Source organism: Phoenix dactylifera, chromosome 18 (genome assembly GCF_009389715.1).
Source record: "Phoenix dactylifera cultivar Barhee BC4 chromosome 18, palm_55x_up_171113_PBpolish2nd_filt_p, whole genome shotgun sequence".
NCBI classification, from domain to species: domain Eukaryota; kingdom Viridiplantae; phylum Streptophyta; class Magnoliopsida; order Arecales; family Arecaceae; genus Phoenix; species Phoenix dactylifera.
In genome coordinates, this window is record NC_052409.1 from 4,579,975 (window position 1) to 4,596,918 (window position 16,944).

The window sequence follows — 16,944 nt, forward strand, 5'->3', positions numbered from 1 at the left end:
GTGGAAACTTCATTAATCTGGATTCTCGTGTGTCTCTTTTATGGAGAAAAGATTGGATCGACGCCAGCAACAAACCCAAGGGAGTGAGGAGCTGTACTCAGTTCTAGTTTATAGTCATATAGTTTGGTTGTTGTCCTGTGCAGTGGAAACTTGTTATATCTAACTGGTTATTCTTATCTCGTATCTTATCTGGCTTCCTGCATGGGCTGGAACACCCCATCTTAGCTGCAATCCATTACAGCTTCTCAGTAGTTGCTATTAACTGCGAGTTTGCTTCTGTTATGGTTGGCAATTCACAGGTCAAACATGGATTCCACCCAGCTTGGTAGGACGAAACCGATTAAAAGATCCCGCTTTGGTGGACTTTGGTGAAGGGTACTGGATTAGGTGTCTTAGATCTTGGAATGTCGAGCATGCTTCCTTCGAATGCGGCTCGATATGCTTATAACTGGTACTTGATTGTGAACTTATAGAGTATACAGTGTTTCGAGTGATGCCAACTGTTTGGTCTTGTTGGTTCATGCATGGAGGTGAAGCATGGCACAGTGTGCGTGGGTGACCATGCCTCAGAGGAATGGTAGTGGGAGGTGGTTAAGGAAGGAGAATTTGGTATCTAGATGCATCAATTTACTGCAAACCATTAGGAAGTACTCGGTAAGAGAATGACAGGCATGGATGCGAAATTATTGAAGGAATTGAGACGGGAGCAAGGGGATACACCCAAAAACACCCGAAAATAGTTGGAAAGATTGTTGGAAGTCTATTGCTTATCCTTTTGTACTAGAATTCTATTCCTAATTTATCTTTATGTCTTATCCCAATTCATTCTAGTCAGAATAGTTTGGCTTTTAGTGCTAGTTCATTTTAGTTAGATGTATAAGTTTGTTTTTTAGTTGAAGCGAAATATTGATGTTTTTATCTTTTAGTGGTAGAGAGTATGGTTTTATAAATAAGAGGAAAGAGTTACGTGAAGAGTTAGAAAGAATTCTTTTTGATGAAGAAATGTGTCGTAGGAGAAACCAATCTTATTATTTCGGCTTTTATTTTCTTTTAAATAAATTTATTTTTTCTTTCAATTTTTTTCTTTATTTTTATTTGATTTAACTGATGTTTGTTCTGGATCCTGAGTTGATATGGTCGATCTACTTTGGATAGCATGCCGTTCTACAAAAGATTGATTTGATAAAGCAATAAAAAAAGTAAAAAACAATAATTTAAGGGGAAAACCATGATGTTCTTACCTTGTTCCAATTTGGTTAGATCAAATGTAAGTAATAGAATGAATACATTTCCTACATAATATAGAAATGAATGGTAGGGAAAGAAACTGGGACGAGAATCCAACTGAAGTTTTATGACTTGTGAGACTTCATAAAGAATCATGAATGTCAGCCGGATTACTTCCGTAAACAGTCAGCTCACTGAGGTTTTAAATGCTTTGTGGTGTTGTTCGAGAGCTAACTTACAGACACTCCCATTAGGGTCTTTTCTCATCAATGGAGGTGATGCCGTGTGGTTGTGGGATTTTAATGGTGACATGGATTATTTCTGCCCAAAGTCAGCAGAAGTAGTCCTCATGAAACTGGTGATTAACAATAAAAGGCCTCGAGGAAACGAATAGAATTAAAAATGGGCCATTGAGTTGGCTAGGAGACGTTTCCTCCCTCAAACAAAGAAAGTTGCCCCATTAAGTAGAACTAGAACAGTAGTATTACTGTTAAGGAGTAGAGAATGCAGCCATTCTTCTCTCCATTTTTTTCCTTTCATTTGATTATTTATTTTTGGATGGCAATAAGTTGGCTGAGCAAGCCGTAATTATAAGTCCTCTCTTGCATCATAGAGATAATATATGCTAGAATCTGGTGAAACCCCCAAGGAACATGGTTCAACCCAATCTAAGCAGATGGACCCTAGTTATCTAGTGCAATTAGTAAAGCCAATCAGCTGCTTAGTTGTTCTTGTGAACAAAAAATATGGGTGAACAGAAAACTAGCATCCCCCCCTCTCCCAACCCAACCAAATAAAAATAATAAAAAACAGATAGAAAGAAAGAAAATAGGAAAAAAAAAAAGAAGACGAACTTGATTTTCTCGAGTCCTTCTGGAGCCTTGTGTTATAGTATTCAAGTAGGAATTCCTCGGAGAGGTGGATTCATCTCAAGCAACTATTACTAGCAAGACCGGGCAATCACTCTCAACAATCATTCCCACTCCACAATTCTATCACTATTGTCTATTAAGAGTTGATCTAGTCGTACTAGTTTTTATAATTGACTTCTTCTGTGTAATACTAATTGATAGGACCTCATTAAAAAGTACGACAACACCTCATGCATCGAAACCCATGGTTATGGATCCAGATATGTTAATATATATGGAATATTTTTTTTCCAAGTGCAATTTCTTAGTATATGAAAAAAAGAGAAAATGCTTTCGTTATTGTGAAATAATAAAAGTCATGACCAAAATTCATGGAGGTCCAAGCTTCGGACCTCAAAGGTGAATCTATACTGATAGCCATGGCTACCATGGCCTTGGCTGTCATTGAAGTAGCAATAACATCATGGCATCTAATTCCAGCTTTAGCCCAACTTACGGCAAGAACAGTAGAACCTTCAGTATTCTACTTTACCTGCCCTTGGAGAGGTGGCTTCAACCGCACCCAGACTGAAGGTTTAGGTGTTCTATGATAAGCGATATTTAAGGTTTGAACCATGCCCTGGGGGCTTGGTCAAATGCTTCATCCATCCAATAAGAAGCAAAATACTTGATCTACTGAGGTATTCAGGTCTGCAAATCGACCAAGCTGTTCATGAACAGCTCCAGTCTGGATCTATAAGCAGCTTGTTTGAACTCGGTTCAGCTAAGAGATAAACTGAGCTTGAATATTTTTTTTTAAAGCTTGACTTCCAAATGTGCCGAGCTTGAACACCCATTGGCTTGTAAAAATAAGAGATTATCTTAGCTTGACAAGAGTCTTATTCAAGCTTGGTGTCCCACGACAAAAGTAGCCTTTTCTTTCTTTCATTCTTTTTTTTTTTTTTAATAAGACGGATGGATCATATATTTTTAGTATGAATACATTTAACAAAATCAAAAAATAAAATATTACAAAGTGTGATCAAAATAGCCGACAGGTCAATCACTAGTAGGCTGACTAATTGATTGATATCAAAAGACAAATAATTAATATTCAAAAAGGTTTACCACACACCATGGTACGGTTGGGCGCCACTGAGGCCTGGAATGGAATTGAGTTGCTTCAATAGATAGCATTATTCTTATTCCATTCATCATGAATGGCATGTGAGATTGAAAGCACGGGCTCCAGGAGCTGTTGAGCTCCAAAAGATGTTTTGAACTTTAACATTAAAGATAGACTTTAGATTCCTTTTATGATCCAAGTATATAAACGGGCACAAAATTAATCATTGACCTTTTGATCTAATATAACTTGATCAGCTGTCCAATTCATCCGATTTTTTTTTTTCTTGAGAAAAAGGAGGAGCAAGATTCCACCCGCTTCATTCATCTGTCTCCATGCCATGATTGTGGATCACGCTGAGAAGAACAAGGAAATATTCATGTGAATAAAAAGAAAGCATAATATCTTTTGGATTTTTTTGAGAAAAGTGAAAGATAATATCTTTTGGATTTATTTTGTCTTTATTATATATATATATACATACTTGATAAATAGTCTCCTCGCCGAGCTATTATAAAAATTATATCCTACACTACATGTACCATACCAGTGCATGATGTAGGATATATTTTTTTTTCTTTGTTGGACTACAAGATGACCTTATGGTTATGGATCATTGGATTCAACTCCAGTGAGACCAAAGCTTTTGATATATTTTTAAAATCAAACCTTCATGTCGGTTTGGAAAACACAGATAAAATTTATTCTGCACTTCTGATCCCAAGGAAGCTCAATAAAAAAAAACAGTCTATCTACCTCTTAACATCAAGACTTAAGAGCGCACTCAATAACTCTTTTCATAAGCGAGTGTATTGTATTTAATAAGAAGCAAAATACTTTATTGGAATATGATTTTCCTTTGTTTAAAATTCCGATAAACCCAATGAAAACAAATATCTTGTAGAACATATAATTATTCATGTCTGCACGCCAATGGGTGTGAAGGGATTGATCTTAAAGGATAATAATTTGGCCGCATTTTTTTCTACTCATCATTGATAAAAAGAATGCGAAGCTGTGATGCTTCTACTTGCTCCCAGATAATTGGACTGATTTCTTTAGAATCGCATGGAGAGTGCGAATCCTGATAACAATACACCATATAAACTGGAACGATACTTTCAAGCACCACGGGGTGGTGGCGCAGTTGGCTAGCGCGTAGGTCTCATAGCATTCTGAGTGATCCTGAGGTCGAGAGTTCGAGCCTCTCTCACCCCATAGTCTTTTTTAAATTCTAAATGTTTAGTATTTTACGAATCTCTATGAACGAAGTTTCTCATTTTTTTGGATTTGACCCTTTTTGGTTCCTTTTTTTTTTTTTTGTGTACCATTTCTTTTTCCTAAATCTCAGTGAGTATTTGCACGCTTTTAAATAATTCAAGCTAGTTTTCAAAAAGTAACATCTTCTCAAATGTTAGATATTTTATGAATATATGAGTCCTTCAAGTATATAAATTATTTTTATTATTTTATTCTAACTTTTCAAGTTTAAGTAATTTTTTCATTCAAAAAAAAAGTTGAAGTATTCTTTTAAGCAACATATGCTTAGGGTTTTATGGAGACAAATTAGATAATATTTCTTGGATTTTCTATTAAAAAACAGATAAATTGTTAAAATTAATTTTTTAAAGAAAGGCAACTTGAAATATTCAAGTTGACGCAACTAATTGAAGTCTTTTATCTATGCATATTATAGAATCTCTGATCAGCCAGTAGACCCAAAAGATTAGAAGTATCCCTCTTAGTAAGAAAAATTCTAAATGATGTTTTTATTAGCGGCATATTTAAAAAAGATTCTCCCTATACTTTCTTATTCTCCTATTTTATGCTTTGACGGGGCACGGTCTCTCTTCCATTTCTATCTCCCACCACCCATCCCAGCCAAATCCATCCTTTTACTTCTAGGAACCTAAATCTAATTACCAAAGCACTCAACCGATCATAGCTAAAGCTGTCAATGAGTTTGGTTAGGATTCGATTTGACCTAAAATCTAACCCAATCTGACCTGATCCGACCCAATAATCTTCTCTCTCTCTCTCTCTACTGTCATTTCTCGGAGCTTTCTCATGAGCTGCCTCTATGATCTTCATGAATGAGATGCCCTCCTCCTCCCTCATCTCCTCGCTGCCTAGGGCTTGGCTTTGGGTCCCTGCCTCTCCTCCCTCTGGAGCCCAATGCCTCTTGATCCATGCTCCATCCCCTTCAATCTTCGCTGGGTGTTGAAAGATCTTTTGATCTCATCTCCATCGATTCTTTCCTCTCTTCTTTTTTTTTTTTTTTGATTTTTTTGGTTGATTTTATAAGTAGAGATGAATCTGCTCTGCTACATTGCACCAGTGTCACTTGATCAGGGGAGTGGGAGAACCTGCTGATGGAGATGTTGAAGGTGAAGTAGCTATTGCTCCTAAAGCTATGGTGGCAGATGCTCCATCCCCTCCAATGGTTCCTAAATCGATGATCATGGAGCTCGAATCGATTGCTCTAGTAGATAGACGATGGCAACAGAAGCATAGGGCTATAGACGCCTGAAAGCCCACATGAATATGGGGCTTGGGCCTAGAAAATAGGCCCAAAGGCCGAGCAAATCAAGGCCACTTCTCACCCTTAGGTCTCAGCTCCTAGGTGGTCAAGCCACATTGCCTTGACTCACCGAATAGGGTTCACCAAAGGCACAGAGGGTCAAGCCAACTCACACCATAGAGAATTCAATCAACATGATTCAATTCTAGCCATTGATGCCATAAAAAGAGTAACTCTAGCTGCCGAGACTCCTTATGGGCTGCGCTCCCATCAATCCAAAGGTAAATTCGGACGAAGGAGTGTGAATCGTTCTTTCTATCCTCTGCTTCACCGTTTTCATGCTGTGTTGGTGGAACATTCTGCCCGCAATGCTGACAGAAGATCTTAAAACTCCACCGTAACTTCTCTAACTTGTTACAAACTCTGTTGTTATTTAGGGATTAAACCTTGGATCACAAATCTATGTGGATAAGAAGGCAAGCCGAGCATACGAATTAGGTGATCCATGCACCAAAACATTAACGTCAAGCGTTTTGATGACAGGCATCCATCACTTGGCTCTGTCATGGAGCCCAATAACACCTAGTTGGACACATGTCACTTGTTTATTGCTATAGGAGAGCCAGCAAGCTCTCCATGGTTTTAAGGGGGTTTATGTTAATGGCACGACGTGTTAAGGGTCACATAGACGTCCCTGGATCATAACTCATCTCTCTCTCTCTCTCTCTCTCTCTCTCTCTCTCTCTCTCTCTATCTATCTATCTATATATATGTATATATGTATGTATGTATGTATGTATAAATGCCGATGGTTTTTCATGTCAAGTATAGAATATTTGTTAATCTATGACATCCTCCATCCCCTGTATCCTTTGTTTTCTAGTTTCTATTTCCTTGGTACCATCAAAGGGATTAAAAGAACGGCAAAGTGTGATTATTATACTAAAAGCAGGGTCTGTTAGGGTGCTGAAAATAATTAAGGTGGGATGAAATTTTTGCAGTGGAGGTTTCAGGTTCAAAATTAAGGTGGGACAGGGATGTCTCAAAAGGTAGTCTTAACTTTGGAAAATAATTTATTAGTTTGTAGAGGTGGTTTATCTTACCCCCTGCTTTTTTAGGTTAGCTGTCGTCCCGGCTTCCCATCTATTTTAGCACCCATGCTTTTTTTAGCTATCATGACGTCTGAACAGAAGCTTTGATCATTAACTTGCTGGTAAAACCTTACCGCATCAATAAGATATTCCAAAATTCGAAAAGAGCCTTCGATCAACTCATAAAAAGCTCAGAATTTGATCTTATTGTCCGTTGTGGTCCCTCCTCATACCTCATTTGAATTTTATAGAGACAGTAGAGCGTGGGGTTCTTAGAAAACCGAAAAGAGAGAGAGAAAAAAATTGCTGCTTTGTCGGATGTTCAGAACTTCAGATGGTTAATTATATTCAAATTTGGCTGAAATTTTGGTATGTTATTTATGGCATTGAGCGACGGTTTGGATCGTTGAAAATCATTCTCTATTGATTATTTTAAGTATAAATATTTGATGAGATCTATTTTCTATTTTGTTATTTATTATTAAAATAAATCTTATTGGTGATGAATGTTCTTATTGTGTAGCCTTCTATTGAACTAGAGAAAATCTAATAAAAGTCTCGTATTTGCTGGACTAAGTCTCGTATTTTTTTTTCTTCACATAAAAGGGTTTTTCATGTTAAAAAATGTGCTTTGATTATTTTGCCTGTTAATTGCTTGAGTAGATTATTATTGCTTGATAAATGATATCCTATTTAATTACACAAAAAGAAAAAAAAATTTGTGGCATCATTATTTCTTGATTACATTTTTTTTTTCAATATTATCGAATATGATATTCATATTGAATCCATAGTTAATCTGAGTTAAACAAATGTGACATGAAGTATACCGATGGTTGCAGGGGAGACTTGGGATTAATGTCGCATTCGTAGGTAATCTCTGATTTTATTTACTTGCTATGGATACATAGTTTAGCTTAAAGTAACATTTTTTATGGAAAGCTTGCAGCATGACCTTGCACCAGTAGGAGTGCTACCTGAATTGTTCAGGCCTTGAGATGCCGGCAGTCAGGAGACTTGACCTTCACACTTCTTATGGTCATCAAAGGAACTAAGAAGTCAGAAAGGCTGGTTTCTATGAATTGTGTCTTAATTTCGAAGGTCACATAAAGTATCATCTTGTGTCCTAAGCAAGCTCACTAATCAGGTACCTAACTTTATTAACAAGTATAAAAGCAAACCATTTGATGGATATAACCATAAGTATCAGCTCTTGTCCCAACTATTTAATCTCTTTCTTTACCATCTAATCTGAGTTTAGCACAACTCGATATCGGGCACTAATTTGAGAAACCTAGAGTGATGGAAACATTTCAACTAATTGAGAGATTTCCCTGTTTTTAAAAACACATCATCCTCTCAATTTTTAGGTTTTCATTGTTTTTTTTATCCCCCTCCTGCAGCCTCAAACCAATCGACATGAAAGGCGGGTTCTACATACTTGTAAAAGAGATGGTGTAGCTGTTCCAAAAGCATGATTACCAGCCAATTCCCTCTTAGAAACTACTTCGAAGGGCGTAATTATCAGTTGGCTTTGTCTTCGTGTCTGTACTCTTGCTATGTGCTTGGAGATTCAAGTAGATTGTAATATAAATTATTTAAATTTTCCATACTGAAACACAGATAATTCTTTATATATGGGTAGTTTAGACACAGTAGATTGTAATATAAATGAAGTTACTTTAAAATAAAATATACAATGAATTCATCTGATACAACCCCTTGATAGTAGCAATGAAGCTTTTTTTTTTCTTTCTGTAAATCTATCTATAATACGAACCAGAGCAGAAGCAAAAAGAAAAAGTAATGTCTAAAATCTAAACTAGAGAAAGCACATAAAGACCAATTAGCGAGCTATTAGAATTTTGATTTACGAGTAGTTCAAACATGGTAGATTGTATCGATGGGTTGGATTTTCATTTCAAAGCCTTTTATATTCACATCTTATCTAATTGAATTTGAGATAAAAAAAATTACCAGCCCAACATGATCCAGTTTTATATGCCTGTTTACACAGTGTAATGGTGAACTCATCATGTTCTGTCTGGGTGTTGTAGGTGTGTCTTCACTTTCCCCTTGGGTTGTACAAGACTTAGATTCTGATCAATAAAATTTTGCCTGGCTACATATGTTATTAAGTGTAACCTAGGGGATGTATGATTGATAGATTTGCGACGGCTACCAATAGATTTTATCTCAAAGCCTCGTGGTGTCTAAAACGTCCAAGAGGGCCAAAAGAAGTTTCCAATCATTTGGACTGTTGCACGTGCAGCCAGGTGCACTAGAATGAATTCATGTCACGTGCGTCAAGTTACTTCGTAAATGGCCATCGTTATCCACAAAAGAAAACAAAAATTCTATTAATATTAAATTATTTTACTATTACAAAAATGAGATAATAGATTAATTATTCTTTTTAGTATAATCGATAAATTAACCTATTAGAGTCTGAATTCATCCGTAAAAATTAAAAAATAAAATATCTAATAATTGAATAGAAAGAATTATCGAAGAATACTGTAATGTAGTCTCAACAAATTTGGCATATAAAATACCACCCAATCAGCTATACTAATAATTATATATATATAATTTTAATAAAAAGTAATACATATACAGTAATACTGTAGAAGAAGATGATAGAGTTTAGCACCAGTAAACAATAAATTTGAAAGCCATTGGCTAATTGAGTCTCTCTTCGCATACTCAAAGCCAGTAATTTTAGTAATCCAACTTTGTGGTATCAAAATCTTTGTTGTATCATGGACAAGCCACCCCACAAGATTCGCGCCGCCAACATCATGTTTTGCCATGTTGTAATTTTCAATTAAAAATTAGACACCGTCCGCGACCGCCAGCCATTTTCTTCATAAAAAATTTGAAGTAAAAAAATCCACCAGCTATATGGATTTGATGTTTTAACTCCATTCATCCATGGGTGAGTTCTTGGGACCAAATGAGGGTCCGATTTTACCCCCTTTCGCGTAGACACCAACTGCAATAATAATTAGCTCCTCTCTCTCTCTCTCTCTCTCTCTCTCTCTCTCTCTTCTGTTGTGTGATAAACCCCAGCATTTCCATCCTCCAAACTCTAGAGCTCCCACCTTGTGGGCTCTGCTCTTCTCTTCTCTTTCTCTGGTGACAATGCTTCCATCCAAATCTAAGTGAGTACCAGATCTACACAAATAATCTTTTTTCCCGTCTTCGGTTCTTGTTCAAGCTGCTATTTTTGTGGTTTTTTCGAGGTCTTTATGTTCTTTTAGCTTCTGGATTTTGTTTCATCTTGGATTTCTTGAAAGTTCGGTTTTTTTTTTCTTCTTTTGTTTTTATGGATTGATCTGTTTGGGGGATTTGGGACGTTTCCTTGTTGATTTGGCTGTCAAGAATCTTCTTTCATCGTTCAAGTTTCGGGTTATGCATCAATGGCACATGGATTCTTGCTCATTTGGATCTCCCCTGGTTCATTGAGCTTGATCTGGTAGTAAAAATTCCAAATTGGGATCTTGGGTTTGCTGGGGCTTAGATTGATTCTCAATTTGAGCTCTTGGATTCAGTGGATCTCGAATTGTTTCATGTCTGCGACCCTAGCTTTCTTCTTCTCTCTCATGGGTTTTGGTCTGGATTTGATGTTTCGATTTGCTTTTACTTGCTATGTAGTGGAATCTCTGTTTGGGATCTCTTGCATTATTGTTACATTATGTCATGTATTAGAAATCTGGATCTCTAAAGTCTCCAAGTTTTGGATTTTGAACAGATCTGGCTTATCTGACACTCCAATTAACAAAACCACACCAGCTACCCCTCGGGTTAGCAAAGTAAGCAGGGCCGGATCCACCAGGTCGGACTCTGCGTTGCCATCCCCTGTGCAGAAGCGACGCTTATCAGTTGATCGGTCACCGAAATCAGTTGATCGGTCGCCGAAATCAGTTGAGTCAAAGCCTGCCACTAAGACCAGTAGTACTGATGTAAGAAAATCAAAATCTTTTACATTTGCATCAAGACCTTTTAATTGCCTATCTTCACTATATGCCTTTTCTAATTGTTTGCAATTTGGTTTTCTATCGTAGAAACAACCGCGGACATTGAAGGGATCGGAGCTTCAGGCACAATTGGCTGTTGCTCAGGAAGACCTGAAGAAGGCAAAGCAGCAGTTTGATTCAGTAGAGCAAGAGAAGATCCGGGTTCTTGAGGAATTAGAGGATGCAAAGAGATTGGCTGACGATGCAAATGAGAAGCTCAAGGAAGCTATTGTTGCTCAGAAGAGAGCCGAGGAGAACTTGGAGATCGAGAAGTTCCGGGCAGATGAATTGGAACAGGTGGGCATTGATGCTGCCCAGGAAAAGGAGGAAGAATGGAAGAAAGAGCTTGAGAACATCCGGAACCAACATGCCATGGATGTCTCAAAATTGCTTTCCATAACTCAGGAACTTCAGAGAGTGAAACATGATCTAGAAATGGCCACTGAAGCAAAGAACTCTGCCCTCAGCCATGCTGATGGTGCCATGAAAATCGCCGAGATCAATGCAGAAAAGTTGGAGTTTTTGTCTGGGGAACTTGACCGTTTAAAATCCTTGCTGGATTCAAAGCTGGAGAGTGTGAATAATGAAGCAGCAGAAATGGTTAAGAAGTTGGATTCTGAAGTTGACGCTTTGAAGCAAGAACTTGAGAGAACAAAGGCAGCTGAGGAGAAGTTGATTGAGATGGAATCATTGGCTGAAGGGCTTCAGATTGAACTGACTGGTGCCAAGAAAGCTGAATCAGATTTAACTAAGCTCGCTGATGAGTGGAAGAAGGCGGCAGAGTTGTTAGAGGTTCAGTTAGAGGAATCAAAGCAGTCTGAAAAAGCCTTTTCGGATTCCTTGGCACCTGCAATGAAACAGCTGGAGGAAAGCAATGCTTTGTTGGAACATGCCAAATCTGAGATCGGTACTCTTAAAGGAAAGATGGAATCCTTGGATATTGAGGTCGCTAGGCACAAAACTGATCTTGATGAATCACATAGGCGTCTTTATTTAGCCCAGCAGGAGGCATTGGACATGGGGAAGACAGTTGAAGTATTAAAATCCAAACTTCAGATGGTGGAGGAGGAAAAGTTGCAGGCACTGAACAACGAGAAGGATGCGGCATCAAACATTGAAGGCCTGACGGAGGAAAGGAACAAACTGATTGATGAGGTTAATATTGCTAGAGATGAAGGGGAAAAGGTCAAGAAAGCAATGGAAGGTTTAGCTTCAGCTTTGCATGAGGTGTCTACCGAAGCTAGGGAAACACAAGAAAGACTTTTAACAAAGCAAGCTGAAATTGAAGATGCCCATGCTCAGATAGAGCGACTGAAATCAGCTCTCAAGAACACTGAAGAGAGGTATGAGGTCATGCTTGATGAAGCGAGATATGAGATCGTTTGCCTCAAGAAAACTGTGGAAAGACTTGAAACAGAAGCTCAAAGCTTCAGCGGTGAGTGGGAAGAAAAAGAGCTTAATTTTATGACTGCTATTAAAGAGTCAGATGAAGAACTTGCTTCTCTCAAGGTTGAAATGGCAAAGGTGGTGGATGCACTCACAGGAGCAGAGCGTGAAGCAAAAGCTGCAAAGGATGATGCAGTCCAGATGACAACTAATCTAAGAGAAGCTGATTCCAAGGGAACTGCTGCTAATGAAGCAGCAGAAGAAGCAAAGGCTGAGAGTTTGCAGATGAAGGAAAGTTTATTGGACAAGGAGAATGAGCTGCAGAGCATCACTCAGGAGAATGATGACCTTCGGATCCGGGAAGCAGCAGCCCTAGAGAAAGTCAAAGAGCTGTCTGCATTGCTCGCAGAGGCCACTGCCAAGAAAACTGAGGAAAATGGCGAGCTATCAAACAGGGAGAAAGATTTTGACCTGCTGCCAAACACTTCTGAGTCTCCCGACGTAAATGCCAATGAGAGTGAAGCAGAAAAAATGAAGTCAGAAACACCCTCAGGAAAGCTCGAAGGTTGTTGGACAGAAGAACCAAAACCCAGAGAAGCTAATGACAATGTAGATCAAAATGATGAGGAGGAACCTCTGGAAGTGAAAATGTGGGAAAGTTGCAAGGTCGTGGACAAGATTCTTGCATCAGAGAGGGAGCCTGAGGCAGAATCAATAGATGATGATCTAGACTCAAAGATAGATAGTGGTAGCTTTGATCAGATAAATGGATTATCTGAAAACATGGATAATGGGGCTACTTCGCCTACCAAGCAGCAGCGGCAAAAGAAAAAGAAGGCTTTGCTCCACAAATTTGGGAGCCTACTGAAGAAGAAGGGAAACCATAAGTAGCAGAGAAGCTCCACCACAGGTATCTCATTATCTTGTTTTAACTTCTGCATTGTTGTGCTTTGAGGCTTCGCGTTTTACGGTTCTGATGCTTGTGTTGATCTTTCAAGGCTTGTCTGAAAATTTGTAACAATATAGAAAGTCTATTTGAGATCATCTACTGCTTCTTTGCCACTTTGTTATGCGTAATGAGCATTGTAAAATTTTTACCATCACATGCATTACTTTATAGATCGGAGAGGAAAGATTGCTGTTATATTTGTATAATAAACCATGCACTCACTGTACTCATTGAAGGCATCATATTGATATTTACATTTAAAGATGAGATCTTTTTATATGTATTGCAAGGCTGTTTGCAATTGGCTTCAGTAATTCCTCATTTTGTTTCTTTTCTGTTAATACCCTAGCCCTGCTAGCTTTTCCAGATACTTTCTCATAACCACCACCTATAGTAGCTTAGTTTTTCTGCTGTTGTAAGTTAACCCTTCAGTACAAATCTGAGCTGCCTGCAAACTGGAATGTTGTTTTTGGTTGGTTGGCATTCTCAAATTTTGTAGAGAACTAGCTGGATAAGATCAGCCAATTGAGGTATCATAGTGCATGATAATGTCGAGTTAAATATGAGTCAGAATAACAGTTGAAAATTCATTTGCAAAGCCTGGTGGCATCGAATTTTCTTCATTCGGTGAATTGAAGTGTGTATCTGGCCATATCTGGTTTTGTTCTAGTTTACAGAGAAGCTTTTCATGTTTCCAATCGGTTCTAATCACTGCTAGCATTTTTCTTCATGATTCAAGCAATAGATGACCACTCTGCAGACTCAGTTATGATTAGTATCATAGATCTCTCCCAGTTTACTTCTTCCTGCACCAGAATAGCTAGTGGTGAATGTTCTTCATTCTTTTGTACCAATTAAAAGATTGCTAGATTATGAACAGGAAATTCCTCTTCCATAGCTTGCATTTAAATTTTCTATTCTTTTATTTATTCAGAGGAAGCCATGTTCATATTCTCTCTTTCTCTGTGTGCGCGTCTCAGATGCTTAACTGGGTTTGAGGAGCTCTAGCTCTCGAGGTATGGTCCATGTGAGAAAACCCCCCTTCTGACATCCTCGCAGATCTCTGGCATGGCATGCCTTGCTTGGCGTGGTCCAAGTTCTTCATCCCTGTTGTTTCCTTTGAATGACCAAATCTAAGAGGATGAATACAAGTCATGCAGCTCTCTTCAAGACTCTATACCCTCTGCAGCCACTTCTTTGTAGTTTGTACTCTTGGCTTTCTAGGGGTATTCTAGGCCAGCCTGCATACTACTATAACTTGATATTAAACTCCAGGAATCTTCCTAGTTTCTACTTTAGGTCAATGAAACCATGTAATGGTGGTATGTTCAAAGTAATTCCCTTTTGTTTTTGGCCCTTCTTGACCCTGGGTGTTTCCTAGTCTAACCACTCCAGTAACCAGTTTGCCCCACTGCAACAGACTTGTGAGATTCTGAGTCCATCTTGCCTGAACCATGATTCATTATGTGGATGAATGAGTGATTTCTTTAACATATTTGCGCTCATCAGTGATCCAGGATGCAATGTACAGATGAATTAAAATTGTAGATTTTAAAGCCTGTCAAAGGATTTGGATGAAATGGAATGGTCATTAGAGAGGCTCGATTGTCGGGCATGGAGCAGCTGGAAAGACCATCTTTCCTTCTAAACTCATTTAGTTAACCTTAATCATTCCGCCCAAAATAAACTCATGAGAATTGAACCAATTAATGTTGGAACCGACCCATCCTGATCCAATCAAGATTGGGTTGGTCTTGCTTGGTTCTCGGGTTAGTCTATTTTTTTTTTTTAAAAAAAGAAATCAGTAAATAAATAATTGATTTTGTTTGAGAAATAAATCAATAATGGAAGCTGTAATGGATTAAAAACAATATATAATATATTCAGAGGCATCTACAGTAAAATTAGAAATATCTATAAATCTGGAATATAATATGTTGCAGGTAAAAATCGCAATAAACCAATATTTCATTCAAAAAAGCAATACTTAACCAACAACATGAATGAAAAATCGATAAAAATTAAATCAATGCACATATGTGCATGTATAGGTGGTGGGCTGGTTTAGGTTTAGGTCACCTGATCCGCCGGTCTCCTTGAGCACGGCATCCATGCCGCTGGTTCATCGAGGAAGAGCAAGGGTCGATGTTGCTGGATGGAGCACGGAGGGGGCAACAAATCTGCAAACCTAGATAAATACCTAGGATTTATTTTTGGTTGGGGGCGAAACGTGCAGGAACTTAACGACTAAAATAAGTTCCATTCAATTCCATTCAACTCGTTCCACAAGAAGCATCATGTAGGTCGTGTAGGGACTCAAGACCCTATTCCTTCCCAGAAAATTAAAAAAAAAAAAGGTCTCTATGCCGTATCATCTCATGAACTCCATGGCTCGTGAGATCATTATGAAAGTGGCAAGAAATCCTCCAACATAGGAAAGGATAATGTTTTTCCCGATGTTTTATGTTTGAGTTCAGAGCCGTTTTACTTTGCCGTTAATCTGGAGAGATCTAGTTCAACATGGGAAGTTGTCCATCTGTTAACCAAATGGCTGGTGTTTTTTTTTTTTATTTCCGGTAACAGAGAGTGAAAATTCAGTACAATCTTATGAAGGAAACACCACCTGCATCCGCCATTATTAAGGTAGCAAGATGAGAGGAAAAGCTCTCAAGTCCGAACCACTTCTGAACGCTCTATACTTGCATGATTGACGAGGAGATCTGTTTCGTGATTAGCTTCCCACATGATATGGCGACAGGAATGGCTGGTGATTAACGAGACTGACACAGTAGCGGGCATGTATTATCCAATCATAATTAACTGTTCCTTTTTTTATAATGGATTTCAGGTTGATGTGGTCATAATACCAACAACAACTCGGCAAAAAATGGGTGTTTTGCCTGGGCATGCTGCAACCATCCCAGCGCTCAAGCCTGCATTGCCACTGTGCACGAAGGGAGAGAAGTGACCGAGTACTTTTGTCAGCAGTAGGTTGCAAACAGTACTCATGCAGAGCTATTGTGGCCATTGAGGCTGTTCCTGTGGACCGCATTGATCCATGCTCGGTTCAGAAGGGTTTTCTTTTTCTTTTTTTTTTTCTTTTTTGGAAACTAGTATTTCATACATTGTGAGTATGAATACATCCAATGAAATCAGTAAACAACAGGTTCCGAAGTGCTTTATGTAACTCCCTCTTTTCAGCCCATAGGGTGTCTTCTGAATGACTTGCCACATATGCAACCACCCAGTTCGCCGCCTCATTGGAATGGGTATATGGACTTTACCCAAAAGCTTAGCTCAGTTTCCAAGAACTTGGAAAAGGCTGAAGCAGAGATTGGGTGGATGTTCATAATGTTCTAAATGCTGCACTCTCGGGATGGGTTTTTATATTTTTCCTAAAAGAAAGTCTCCATGTTGAAATAAAAAGCCTCTTGCCCCTCAATATCAGGATGGTCGCCAAGATCGTTGGCAACTCGCAAAGGTGAAAAAATGGTGGAAGCGAAACATAATAAATTCAAATATCAGTTAGAAGATTTATTTTGACATTGCTGATACCTTTATTTCTTCCTCGTTTCATGGTTTTTTGGTGGGCAGTTTGTGGAATTGGAGGCAATATACAAAATGGAAGCTACCCTATCTATTATTGGAGAAGGGTCTGATATGGGATTGGATCAGAATTAGATGATCATTATGTTAAAATCCCAATAGCGGTAACAATTTGGAAAGCCCCTAGGTATTCGAAGCTCAATTCAAGTAATTAGTAAGTCCCTCTGA

General features: G+C 38.4%; 1 protein-coding gene and 1 non-coding gene across 4 annotated transcripts; both read left to right on the top strand.

The window, feature by feature from the left end:
• The first annotated feature begins 4,336 nt into the window (after positions 1–4,336).
• On the top strand, positions 4,337–4,422 carry TRNAM-CAU. The gene is given in 2 exon segments: positions 4,337–4,374; positions 4,387–4,422. It is a non-coding gene; the product is annotated as a tRNA-Met (tRNA).
• A 5,398-nt stretch (positions 4,423–9,820) lies between these two features.
• On the top strand, positions 9,821–16,357 carry LOC120104404 (WEB family protein At3g02930, chloroplastic-like). Of its 3 annotated transcripts, none has more exons than XM_039115469.1 (4): positions 9,821–9,980; positions 10,571–10,781; positions 10,884–13,131; positions 16,019–16,357. In XM_039115469.1, exons 1-3 carry the CDS (start codon positions 9,961–9,963, stop codon positions 13,110–13,112), a joined length of 2,460 nt encoding a protein of 819 aa, XP_038971397.1. In that variant the 5' UTR covers positions 9,821–9,960; the 3' UTR covers positions 13,113–13,131; positions 16,019–16,357. The 3 variants fall into 3 exon arrangements, with proteins under 3 accessions (XP_038971397.1, XP_038971398.1, XP_038971396.1); XM_039115470.1 differs by lacking the exon at positions 16,019–16,357 and adding an exon at positions 14,151–14,661; XM_039115468.1 differs by lacking the exon at positions 16,019–16,357 and having other exon boundaries at positions 10,884–13,449.
• Positions 16,358–16,944: the final 587 nt, after the last annotated feature.

What these genes read in the sequence shown, in the direction of transcription:
- LOC120104404 (XM_039115469.1), top strand. Translation starts at nt 9,961, where the DNA reads ATGCTTCCATCCAAATCTAA. An exon ending in ATGCTTCCATCCAAATCTAA is followed by an intron (nt 9,981 to 10,570) that starts GTGAGTACCAGA and finishes GATTTTGAACAG; the next exon opens with ATCTGGCTTATCTGACACTC. An exon ending in CTAAGACCAGTAGTACTGAT is followed by an intron (nt 10,782 to 10,883) that starts GTAAGAAAATCA and finishes TTTCTATCGTAG; the next exon opens with AAACAACCGCGGACATTGAA.